At 41.8% G+C, this 12,641-nt stretch overlaps 1 protein-coding gene across 2 annotated transcripts in view; it reads right to left on the reverse strand.

The window, feature by feature from the left end:
- Positions 1-209: 209 nt before the first annotated feature.
- LOC117340300 (protein Aster-B-like) overlaps positions 210-12,641 on the reverse strand; it is a 74,059-nt gene continuing 61,627 nt past the window's right edge. Inside the window, exons 9-16 of one of the 2 annotated variants that reach the window (XM_033902067.1) lie at positions 9,759-9,905; positions 7,961-8,175; positions 6,577-6,679; positions 5,846-6,130; positions 3,675-3,744; positions 3,227-3,340; positions 1,859-1,976; positions 210-1,500 (exon numbers count right to left, since the gene is read on the reverse strand). In XM_033902067.1, the coding sequence (XP_033757958.1) occupies positions 1,417-1,500; positions 1,859-1,976; positions 3,227-3,340; positions 3,675-3,744; positions 5,846-6,130; positions 6,577-6,679; positions 7,961-8,175; positions 9,759-9,905 (1,136 nt within the window). In that variant the 3' untranslated portion in view covers positions 210-1,416. Of the gene's footprint in view, positions 1,501-1,858; positions 1,977-3,226; positions 3,341-3,674; positions 3,748-5,845; positions 6,131-6,576; positions 6,680-7,960; positions 8,176-9,758; positions 9,906-12,641 lie in introns of both variants that reach the window. The other variant, XM_033902066.1, reaches the window with a different exon arrangement.

The raw sequence follows: 12,641 nt of genomic DNA on the forward strand, positions 1-12,641 counted from the left end.
GAGGAGGTCTTAAGTAAGTCTATGGGGAGGTCTTAAGTAAGTCTATGGGGAGGTCTTAAGTAAGTCTATGAGGAGGTCTTAAGTAAGTCTATGGGGAGGTCTTAAGTAAGTCTATGGGGAGGTCTTACTTGTTTATGAAGAATTCCATTCAAATATTAAAAGATATGTTAGTTTGTCATGAATTAATCTAATGCAATATTTTCTCCATCACAATAACTTAAAAGCACATTGTAGTAAGTGCCATAATGAGGGTCAATATGACCTGTCGGCACCGGAATGATTACTACATAACAATCACTCATCATGGGTTTTATGACATCGCAACAAGTCTGTCATGATGTCACAACAAGTCTGTCATGACGTCACAACAAGTCTGTCATGATGTCACAAGTGTGTCATGACGTCACAACAAGTCTGTCATGACGTCACAACAAGTCTGTCATGATGTCACAAGTGTGTCATGACGTCACAAGTGTGTCATGATGTCACAACAAGTGTGTCATGACATCACAACAAGTGTGTCATGACGTCACAACAAGTCTGTCATGACGTCACAACAAGTCTGTCATGACATCACAACAAGTGTGTCATGATGTCACAAGTGTGTCATGACATCACAACAAGTGTGTCATGACGTCACAACAAGTGTGTCATGACATCACAACAAGTGTGTCATGACATCACAACAAGTCTGTCATGATGTCACAACAAGTGTGTCATGACATCACAACAAGTCTGTCATGATGTCACAACAAGTGTGTCATGACATCACAACAAGTGTGTCATGACATCACAACAAGTGTGTCATGATGTCACAACAAGTGTGTCATGACATCACAACAAGTGTGTCATGATGTCACAACAAGTGTGTCATGACATCACAACAAGTCTGTCATGATGTCACAACAAGTCTGTCATGTGATATATCATGACATCTGAATCATGTTGAGACTGTAGCTGATAATTCCTTTATGTTAAACACAATCAAATATCTGGAGATGAAAACAATGGTAACTTTGACGTTTCTGTCACTGATGATGGCACCATTTCCAATGGCAAGTTCATGCTATGTCAAAGATATCACATTTACCCATCATGGTAATCCTGTCTACCCTGACAATGGACTCAACTTCACTTTCAAGGCAACCAGGAACATGCCCAGATCAGATCAGTCCAGTAATATTGTAGGGGGTCAATCCACTAATCTCTCACTATTTCCTCATCAGGATCACATCCTTTAACATGCAGAATATTCCCTCTCTAGAACAGTCCATTTCTGTTTGCAGGGGTGAATGTTTATTGCACATTTCATGGTAATTAATCCTGCTCACCCCTTTGATAATAACATGAGATTTCTGATATCATTATGAGGGGTGACACCTTTTGTGACTATGGGGGTGAGAGAATGAGCTGCGATCATGCTTCATGCATCTGATATACATCCTTTGTAGATAGTCTGTTTTCTAAACTGTTCCTTAGTTCAACTAATGTCAACTTCATCTGAAAAAAAAAGAAGAAAATTTGAAGTGAACATATTCTTCTTTTGGAACTTAATGTTAAGTTTGAATATGTATCAAGTATCTATTAATAAAGAAAATCTTTTAGTTCCAAAGCTCATTATGTATGCTCAATTCATCTGGCAGCCTATTACAGGTGGTCAACTGGTAATGTATACCATATACACATGTATATACATTACAGTTTTATATTTATATTTCTCTTGATTCTTGAAAATGGCTTACACACCCAAATTTGTAAATGTGAATAAAGGTGTTACGCACACTGATACATTTAAAAAGAAACAAATTCAGATAACGACTTACAGCTAAAACTGAGAGAAACAGAATGTTTATTGTACCTGATCAATGAGAGTGATGGAAGAAGAGAGGATTTCTTTCCATTTGTCTATCTCTCGCTCATACAGGTACTGCTGCTGTTTGAGGACACTCGCCCACTCCTCTTGTGACTTTGGACTTCTGTAACACAAGGCTTCTTAAACTCAGATATGCAAAACATGTGAAATTTTGAAAAACAATTACAGAAAACAAAGTGAGCATGGGCTGATGTTGACCACTTAAAACACACAAACAAACGTAGAATGTGATGTCACCATACTACCGGGGTATGGCCACTGAAACACTGAAAACATGTATTTTGAAGGGTTCAGTCATAAACAAAATTGTCTAATTTTAAAACTATGAAAAAGTGTATAGTTTGACCAATGACCACAGGAATCTCCTCTGACCGCTCTATAGAGAGGACACACCAATTAGGATTACAGACACAGATATACACCTCTGACCTCTGACCTCTCTATGGTGGGGACATACCAATTAGGATTACAGACACAGATATACACCTCTGACCTCTGACCTCTCTATGGTGGGGACATACCAATTAGGATTACAGACACAGATATACACCTCTGACCTCTGACCTCTCTATGGCGGGGACACACCAATTAGGATTACAGACACAGATATACACCTCTGACCTCTGACCTCTCTATGGCGGGGACACACCAATTAGGATTACAGACACAGATATACACCTCTGACCTCTGACCTCTCTATGGCGGGGACACACCAATTAGGATTACAGACACAGATATACAACTCTGACCTCTGACCTCTCTATGGCGGGGACATACCAATTAGGATTACAGACACAGATATACACCTCTGACCTCTGACCTCTCTATGGTGGGGACATACCAATTAGGATTACAGACACAGATATACAACTCTGACCTCTGACCTCTCTATGGCGGGGACATACCAATTAGGATTACAGACACAGATATACACCTCTGACCTCTGACCTCTCTATGGCGGGGACATACAATCAGCACATTTACTGCTGATTCAAAGTATATTGTATAGTAATTGATAAAAGAGAGACAAAAATTTGATAAATTACTACATCCTAGAAGAAATATGCATTTGGATCATTTTTACAGAAGTAAAGTGGTGTATTTACTTTAATATGGACATTTAAAATATGTGACACTGCCTTAGTAAAGAGTATCATCAAGGTGTCCTGTCTGAAAATCTGATACTTATTCAGGCCAGGTAAAAAGAATAGAGAAGATGATCCCTAAACAATAGACTCATTAAAACATATCTACTATTCCCTCTGGTGACTGTGAAACAAGACTTGTATATGGATCCATGAGTCAGGTGACCATTCCAGCCTGGACTTTATGGGAAATGATTTAAAGACTTACGTGGCTTCATCGACGTGGGCCGGTGAGTGAGGCGAGTACAACATGGTAGCGAAGCCCTCCAGAGACCAGAGTTTGTAGAAAAGTATGGCGTTAAATATTACTAGTAAAACAAGTCTGAAAGGAGAGAAGACACCTGTTACAGTAAAACAAGTCTGAAAGGAGAGAAGACACATGTCACATAACCTACATATACAGTAAAACAAGTCTGAAAGTAGAGGAGACACATGTCACATAACCTACATATACAGTAAAACAAGTCTGAAAGTAGAGGAGACACGTGTCAAATCACATAAACAAGTCACGCTCTTGATTAGATTTAAATATTTTGAAAAAAATAACCTCAACAACATAACATTATTCAATTTTGATTCTTTAACTGTCATCCTGGGGTCACAAAGACATCCTGGGGTCACAAAGACATGTATTGTCCTCTGTGTCCAATACTTACACAACAAGGATTACTCTGACTAAGGTGTCTGCGTTTAATTTCGTCAATTTCTCTTCTTTGTGGGACAAAACTGCTGTAATATATTAACACATATTTGCGGTTAAAACAATATTTGAGTATCAATGAAAGAAATACTAATTGTTGGGACACTGTTATTAACTCTAGGAGATGTCAAAGTAACAAAACACAAAGGGAGATAACTCCAGCACATTCTGACAGAAAATTGTTCTTATAATTAATCAGAATTAAAGACCTCTTAGGGCCAAAATTAGGATCAGACAGACCTCTTGGGGCCAGAATTAGGATCAGACAGACCTCTTGGGGCCAGAATTAGGATCAGACAGGCCTCTTGGGGCCAGAATTAGGATCAGACAGGCCTCTTTGGGCCAGAATTAGGATCAGACAGGCCTCTTGGGGCCAGAATTAGGATCAGACAGGCCTCTTGGGGCCAGAATTAGGATCAGACAGGCCTCTTGGGGCCAGAATTAGATACAGACAGGCCTCTTGGGGCCAGAATTAGATACAGACAGGCCTCTTGGGGCCAGAATTAGGATCAGACAGGCCTCTTGGGGCCAGAATTAGGATCAGACAGGCCTCTTGGGGCCAGAATTAGGATCAGACAGGCCTCTTGGGGCCAGAATTAGATACAGACAGGCCTCTTGGGGCCAGAATTAGATACAGACAGGCCTCTTGAGGCCAGAATTAGGATCAGACAGACCTCTTGGGGCCAGAATTAGGATCAGACAGGCCTCTTGGGGCCAGAATTAGATACAGACAGGCCTCTTGAGGCCAGAATTAGATACAGACAGGCCTCTTGGGGCCAGAATTAGATACAGACAGGCCTCTTAGGGCCAGAATTAGGATCAGACAGGCCTCTTGGGGCCAGAATTAGATACAGACAGGCCTCTTGGGGCCAGAATTACATACAGACAGGCCTCTTGGGGCCAGAATTAGATACAGACAGGCCTCTTGGGGCCAGAATTAGATACAGACAGGCCTCTTGGGGCCAGAATTAGATACAGACAGGCCTCTTGGGGCCAGAATTAGATACAGACAGGCCTCTTGGGGCCAGAATTAGATACAGACAGGCCTCTTGGGGCCAGAATTAGATACAGACAGGCCTCTTGGGGCCAGAATTAGGATCAGACAGGCCTCTTTGGGCCAGAATTAGGATCAGACAGGCCTCTTGGGGCCAGAATTAGATACAGACAGGCCTCTTGGGGCCAGAATGAGATACAGACAGGCCTCTTGGGGCCAGAATTAGATACAGACAGGCCTCTTGGGGCCAGAATTAGATACAGACAGGCCTCTTGGGGCCAGAATTAGATACAGACAGGCCTCTTGGGGCCAGAATTAGATACAGACAGGCCTCTTTGGGGCCAGAATTAGATACAGACAGGCCTCTTGGGGCCAGAATTAGGATACAGACAGGCCTATCTTGGGGCCAGAATTAGATCAGACAGGCCTCTTGGGCCAGAATTGATACAGACAGGCCTCTTGGGGCCAGAATTAGATACAGACAGGCCTCTTGGGGCCAGAATTAGATACAGACAGGCCTCTTGGGGCCAGAATTAGATCAACAGGCCTCTTGGGGCCAGAATTAGATCAGACAGGCCTCTTGGGCCAGAATTAGATACAGACAGGCCTCTTGGGCCAGAATTAGATACAGACAGGCCTCTTGGGCCAGAATTAGATACAGACAAGGCCTCTTGGGGCCAGAATTAGGATCAGACAGGCCTCTTGGGCCAGAATTAATACAGACAGCCTCTTGAGGCCAGAATTAGATACAGACAGGCCTCTTGAGGCCAGAATTAGATACAGACAGGCCTCTTGGGGCCAGAATTAGATACAGACAGGCCTCTTGGGGCCAGAATTAGATACAGACAGGCCTCTTGGGGCCAGAATTAGATACAGACAGGCCTCTTGGGGCCAGAATGAGATACAGACAGGCCTCTTGGGGCCAGAATTAGATACAGACAGGCCTCTTGGGGCCAGAATTAGGATCAGACAGGCCTCTTGGGGCCAGAATTAGATACAGACAGGCCTCTTGGGGCCAGAATTAGATACAGACAGTTCATGATGAGAGAGGCATATAAAAGTTATTATCTTACTATAGTTAGAATAAATTATAGTGAACGGTAACCAAGGAAGAGGACATGTGGACAGCTTACATCGTATAGGAGATGGCGGAGCGGTCTGAGGTGTATGACGTGACTGTTTGTTTTCCATCAGAGATAGATGTCGAGACATGCCTGGTTTTGTCTGCTTTAGAGTTGTATTTTCGATATTTGTTTGGTTGGTACGTGTGCGTCGTTTGCGGAGTTTGCGTTTCAGTGACTGTGTCTGAGATCCCTTATTCGTCTCCTGTTGTAGATTCTCCACTTCTCGTTTCAGGTGAGCGTCCAGGGTTTTGAAGAAGTCTTCTGATCCCTGATAGCCGTTCTTTTCTATCATACCTGAAATAAACAGATTTTTTAGTGAAATACACAATAAAAGGATTGATATTTCACTGTTTTAACACTAAATGCTCTAATCCCATTGGTGAAATACACAATAAATGATTGATATTTCACTGTTTTAACACTAAATGCTCTAATCCCATTGGTGAAATACACAATAAATGATTGATATTTCACTGTTTTAACACTAAATGCTCTAATCCCATCGGTGAAATTCATTCCTCTATTAATAGGAGTATAAGTAACTTGGCACTACTTTTTGTCAGTATTTACTTTAACGAATATGAACCTAATTCGATACAGTGAGATTTCTGATTTTTCACGGTGCACACTCATTATAGACATCTTGTTTACAAAAGTACAATGATGATAATAGGGCGAGTCACTAAAAACATATAAAACTTGTGGTCAATGGAGGAAGATAAACAATCGAGTCTACTCACTTTTGGCGAGTCCCCATACTGATTTTTTGTACTGGATTTCTGTCGTGATGCGGAGACGAGATTTATGATGAGTGACCCGGGATATACAGAATCTGTTGACAACCTGAAAACAAAGGTTTTAGTATTGACAGTCTTTTAATGGTCTAGTATGTTAATCGTCTAATACCCCCTCTTCTGTTTTAATTATAAACCATTTCAGTAGCGTTTTAAAAGGAAAAGTTGAGCTAAGTGTCCATTTCTGGGCCCAGTATCTCTGTTCCAAGGCGTGGAACCAGCTTCATTTATTTAAGAACTTATTGCCCTCCCAATGATATTTCAGACATTCAATTGAAATCTGCATTGATGTTAAGGAGGAGTACCATTATGAAAGGAAAAGTTGACAGATGGTGTACGGCTGATGATGACAGATGAATTAATAAAGCACAATGGCAATAGGTTAATTATCCTGACCCTTCAGGGCAGATGACCTTAAAATTATAATTCACGTAACCTACAGGGAGTGTTGAGATGTCCATACTACAAAGCAACCACAGTGTATACTCCAGGATCAGGTTGGAATAAATAGAGGATATCTAACAGTGTCTTCAGTAATACCAAATATATTTCACGAGTGGGGCTAATATTTTGATATTTTTCACGAGTGCGCAGCACGAGTGAAAAATATCAAAATATTAGCCACACGAGTGAAATATATTTGGTTTTACTGAAGACACTGTTAGATATTCTGTTTATTACATTTTTTATCAACGAAAACCCTACCCCGTATGCTTACTAGGACTACAGCGATAATTTGTAAACAAATAAAGTAGTTTCCCCTGTCCAGGTGCTGACATATATGTCGGGCTTTCTGATTGGTCAATTATTTTTGTATTTTCTAATCATTAATTTGATTGGTCAAATCAGCAAAAGTGATATTTTTCACTAGTGAAAAATATGATATTCTTCACTAGTGAAAAATATCACTTTTATAGAATGAATAATTTTTGATATTTCACTGGTAAAAATGTAATAAAATTGACACTTTTTGAGAAACTGAGTGCAGAACACAAAATGTTTAGCAGATTCCCAGCATCTCTAATTTCCAGAGTCACTGGACCATGACTTCTGGGTGAAATTCTGTAAATGAAGCGTTTGTTGATATGTCAACTATGTGATCTAACTACATGTATATACAAAGTTTGGTCAAAGTTGGACACCACAGTCTGGATTTTGTGACCTTTCTTGGTAAGTGGGACAAAAATCAGCTTGTCAAGAGTAAGGGAATATTCATTTGTAAATTAAAATACAAGAACATCTCATTGATATGTCCATGAACGAAGGATAGAAAAAACAACATATATTTGAAAAAGAATTACGATTAATGGCATACAACTCAATTACTTACCACAAATGCATCAGCGTAGGGAATGCCGGCCATAGAGCACTCGGTGTCGACCACATACAGGGAGCCTGGCTTGGACAACTTGTACAACATCTGTTTCTCGAACGTATGTGATGACTTTGGTCCAATGGAATAATTAAGTGCAACAGTGTAACTGAGGGTGCGATGTCTATTTCCTGATCCATTTGTGTCGTCTTGCCAGGGAGATACAGCCAGGTCTGAAATAGACATTCTGTCTATATTTGTGGTCAGTAGATAAGTAATTCTATATTTGTGGTCAGTAGATAAGTAATTCTATATTTGTGGTCAGTAGATAAGTAATTCAAACAGTCTAAAACATGACTGTCCACTGACATTATCACAAAATGGTCTATCAGGAAATGATTTTACAGAAGGCAAATGGATGTGAATACTTCTCTTAGATGTAAATTTTACCTGGTTGTTGAACATTAAAACCAATGTTTTCATGTAATGCAATCCATTATTACAGTAATATAACATCAATGTCAGTCTGTCGGTATAAAGTGTTACAGTAATATAACATCAATGGGTCTACACTGTCAGTATAAAGTGTTATAACATCAATGGGTCTACACTGTCGGTATAAAGTGTTACAGTAATATAACATCAATGGGTCTAAACTGTCAGTATAAAGTGTTACAGTAATATAACATCAATGGGTCTACACTGTCAGTATAAAGTGTTACAGTAATATAACATCAATGGGTCTACACTGTCGGTATAAAGTGTTACAGTAATATAACATCAATGGTCTACACTGTCGGTATAAAGTGTTACAGTAATATAACATCAATGGGTCTAAACTGTCAGTATAAAGTGTTATAACATCAATGGTCTACACTGTCGGTATAAAGTGTTACAGTAATATAACATCAATGGTCTACACTGTCGGTATAAAGTGTTACAGTAATATAACATCAATGGGTCTAAACTGTCAGTATAAAGTGTTACAGTAATATAACATCAATGGGTCTACACTGTCGGTATAAAGTGTTATAACATCAATGGGTCTACACTGTCGGTATAAAGTGTTATAACATCAATGGGTCTACACTGTCGGTATAAAGTGTTACAGTAATATAACATCAATGGGTCTACACTGTCGGTATAAAGTGTTACAGTAATATAACATCAATGGTCTACACTGTCAGTATAAAGTGTTACAGTAATATAACATCAATGGTCTACACTGTCAGTATAAAGTGTTATAACATCAATGGTCTACACTGTCGGTATAAAGTGTTACAGTAATATAACATCAATGGGTCTACACTGTCGGTATCAAGTGTTACAGTAATATAACATCAATGGTCTACACTGTCAGTATAAAGTGTTACAGTTATATAACATCAATGGTCTACACTGTCGGTATAAAGTGTTATAACATCAATGGTCTACACTGTCGGTATAAAGTGTTACAGTAATATAACATCAATGGTCTACACTGTCGGTATAAAGTGTTACAGTAATATAACATCAATGGTCTACACTGTCGGTATAAAGTGTTACAGTAATATAACATCAATGGGTCTACACTGTCGGTATAAAGTGTTACAGTAATATAACATCAATGGGTCTACACTGTCGGTATAAAGTGTTACAGTTATATAACATCAATGGTCTTCACTGTCGGTATAAAGTGTTATAACATCAATGGTCTACACTGTCGGTATAAAGTGTTATAACATCAATGGGTCTACACTGTCGGTATAAAGTGTTACAGTAATATAACATCAATGGTCTACACTGTCCGTGTCGGTATAAAGTGAGTTTTTCTTACTTGTGTTTCGTTTAGATAGGTGAACACTTTGGATGAAGGCAGTGTCGGTATAAAGGAGATCGAACAACTTCTCCACAGGGATGTGGTACACGGTGAAGAGCATCTGTTTACAGAAGTGATTGTGGTCTGTCGTACACACCACCTCTCCTGTAAATAACAACAAGACAAACTTAAATACAGAAAATAAATAAACTGATATAACAATGTCTGCCCAATAAAGATGATCTATAGCTGATAGAGTGGAACCTCTATAAACTGAACATGCATGGGACATGGATATTTGTTTGGTGTACAGAGGGTTCTCTTTGGAGAAGTTGGTTGAAATAACAGGTCGAGTTTCGAATATAATTGGTCGGATGATGTTAGATTGTACCCGATTACAAACCGACAGGAGGCCTACTGTATGTACGTAGATAATTTGGTTTGTCTGAAGAATATGAATATCATGAAAGTAAAGCAATACTTATATTGCCGATTATATAAGAAATGAAAATGACTATAACTGTAGTTTTATATAGTTTTGTACATTTACTGCACTTCACGATCGACCTAAATTATGTTACATCCGACTGAAGCTTCGCCATGTGGTGGTGCTCAATACAGGATATTTAATTATTTTACAAAATACGGAAATCAAATGATATGAAAGTGTGTGAAGATGTGTTGTTTCAATATTAATTACAATTGATCAGTCGATACCAGTCGTATTACCGACATCGGTATAAACATCGGACACTGGCACGATTACAGTGTGTATGTCTATGACCCTGCAAGAACACACATCTTTGGGCCTCATTTAAATTAGAATGCAAAAAACTCGGGCTTCTAGCTCTACATGAGAAGATAAACATTGAATGGTTTTATAATTACCGTGTTGATTATACACTACAATCATAACGGCCCTCGGGTATTTATTAGAATCCTGTACAAATTGCCTACATGTACGTAGGTCCCGAGACATACATAATCGGGCTTCACACAATACAGGAACCGGACACAAAATCAGGCTGGTGTGTTCAGAATTCAGAAGGATCGGTATTTGGAAGTTTTTTAATACTATAATAAAGAAGGACCAATTCCATATAATGACATTGGGTATTCAGAGGTGTTCGTTTTATCTGGTTGTTTTAAGGTTCGGATCTCGGAAGTTGCACTGTATAACAATGTCTGCCCAATAAACATGATCTATAGCTGATATAACAATGCCAATTATATGCTTGGGATGTGAGACCCGAGAGATAAGACCTGGGGGAGGGGTGTGAGACATGAGAGATAAGACCTGGGGGAGGGGTGTGAGACCTGAGAGATAAGACCTGGGGGAGGGGATGTGAGACCCGAGAGATAAGACCTGGGGGAGGGGTTTGAGACCCGAGAGATAAGACCGGGGGGAGGGGATGCGAGACCCGAGAGATAAGACCGGGGGGAGGGGATGCGAGACCCGAGAGATAAGACCGAGGGGAGGGGATGTGAGACCCGAGAGATAAGACCGGGGAGGGGTGTGAGACCCGAGAGATAAGACCAGGGGGAGGGGATGTGAGACCCGAGAGATAAGACCGGGGAGGGATGTGAGACCCGAGAGATAAGACCTGGGGGAGGGGTGTGAGACCTGAGAGATAAGACCAGGGGGAGGGGATGTGAGACCTGAGAGATAAGACCTGGGGGAGGGGTGTGAGACCCGAGAGATAAGACCTGGGGGAGGGGTGTCAGACCTGAGAGATAAGACCTGGGGGAGGGGGTGTGAGACCTGATAGATAAGACCTGGGGGAGGGGTGTGAGACCCGAGAGATAAGACCTCGGGGGAGGGGTGTGAGACCTGAGAGATAAGACCTGGGGGAGGGGTGTCAGACCTGAGAGATAAGACCTGGGGGAGGGGTGTGAGACCCGAGAGATAAGACCTGGGGGAGGGGTGTGAGACCTGAGAGATAAGACCTGGGGGAGGGGTGTGAGACCCGAGAGATAAGACCTGGGGGAGGGGTGTCAGACCTGAGAGATAAGACCTGGGGGAGGGGGTGTGAGACCTGAGAGATAAGACCTGGGGGAGGGGTGTGAGACCTGAGATATAAGACCTGGGGGAGGGGTGTGAGACCTGAGATATAAGACCTGGGGGAGGGGTGTGAGACCCAAGAGATAAGACCTGGGGGAGGGGTGTGAGACCTGAGAGATAAGACCTGGGGGAGGGGTGTGAGACCTGATAGATAAGACCTCGGGGAGGGGTGTGAGACCTGAGATATAAGACCTGGGGGAGGGGTGTGAGACCTAAGAGATAAGACCTGGGGGAGGGGTGTGAGACCTGAGAGATAAGACCTGGGGGAGGGGTGTGAGACCTGATAGATAAGACCTCGGGGAGGGGTGTGAGACCTGAGATATAAGACCTGGGGGAGGGGTGTGAGACCTAAGAGATAAGACCTGGGGGAGGGGTGTGAGACCTGAGAGATAAGACCTGGGGGAGGGGTGTGAGACCTGATAGATTAGACCTGGGGGAGGGGTGTGAGACATGAGAGATAAGACCTGGGGGAGGGGTGTGAGACCTGAGAGATAAGACCTGGGGGAGGGGGGTGAGACCCGAGAGATAAAGACCGAGGGGAGGGGATGTGAGACCTGATAGATAAGACCTCGGGGAGGGGTGTGAGACCTGAGAGATAAGACCAGGGAGGGGTGTGAGACATGAGAGATAAGACCTCGGGGGAGGGGTGTGAGACCTGAGAGATAAGACCTGGGGGAGGGGTGTGAGACCTGAGAGATAAGACCAGGGAGGGTGCGAGACCTGAGAGATAAGACCAGGGAGGGGTGTGAGACCTGAGAGATAAGACCTGGGGGAGGGGTGTGAGACATAAGAGATAAGACCTGGGGGAGGGGTGTGAGACCTAAGAGATAAGACCAGGG

The sequence above is a fragment of the Pecten maximus genome, chromosome 13 (genome assembly GCF_902652985.1).
Source record: "Pecten maximus chromosome 13, xPecMax1.1, whole genome shotgun sequence".
Taxonomy (NCBI): domain Eukaryota; kingdom Metazoa; phylum Mollusca; class Bivalvia; order Pectinida; family Pectinidae; genus Pecten; species Pecten maximus.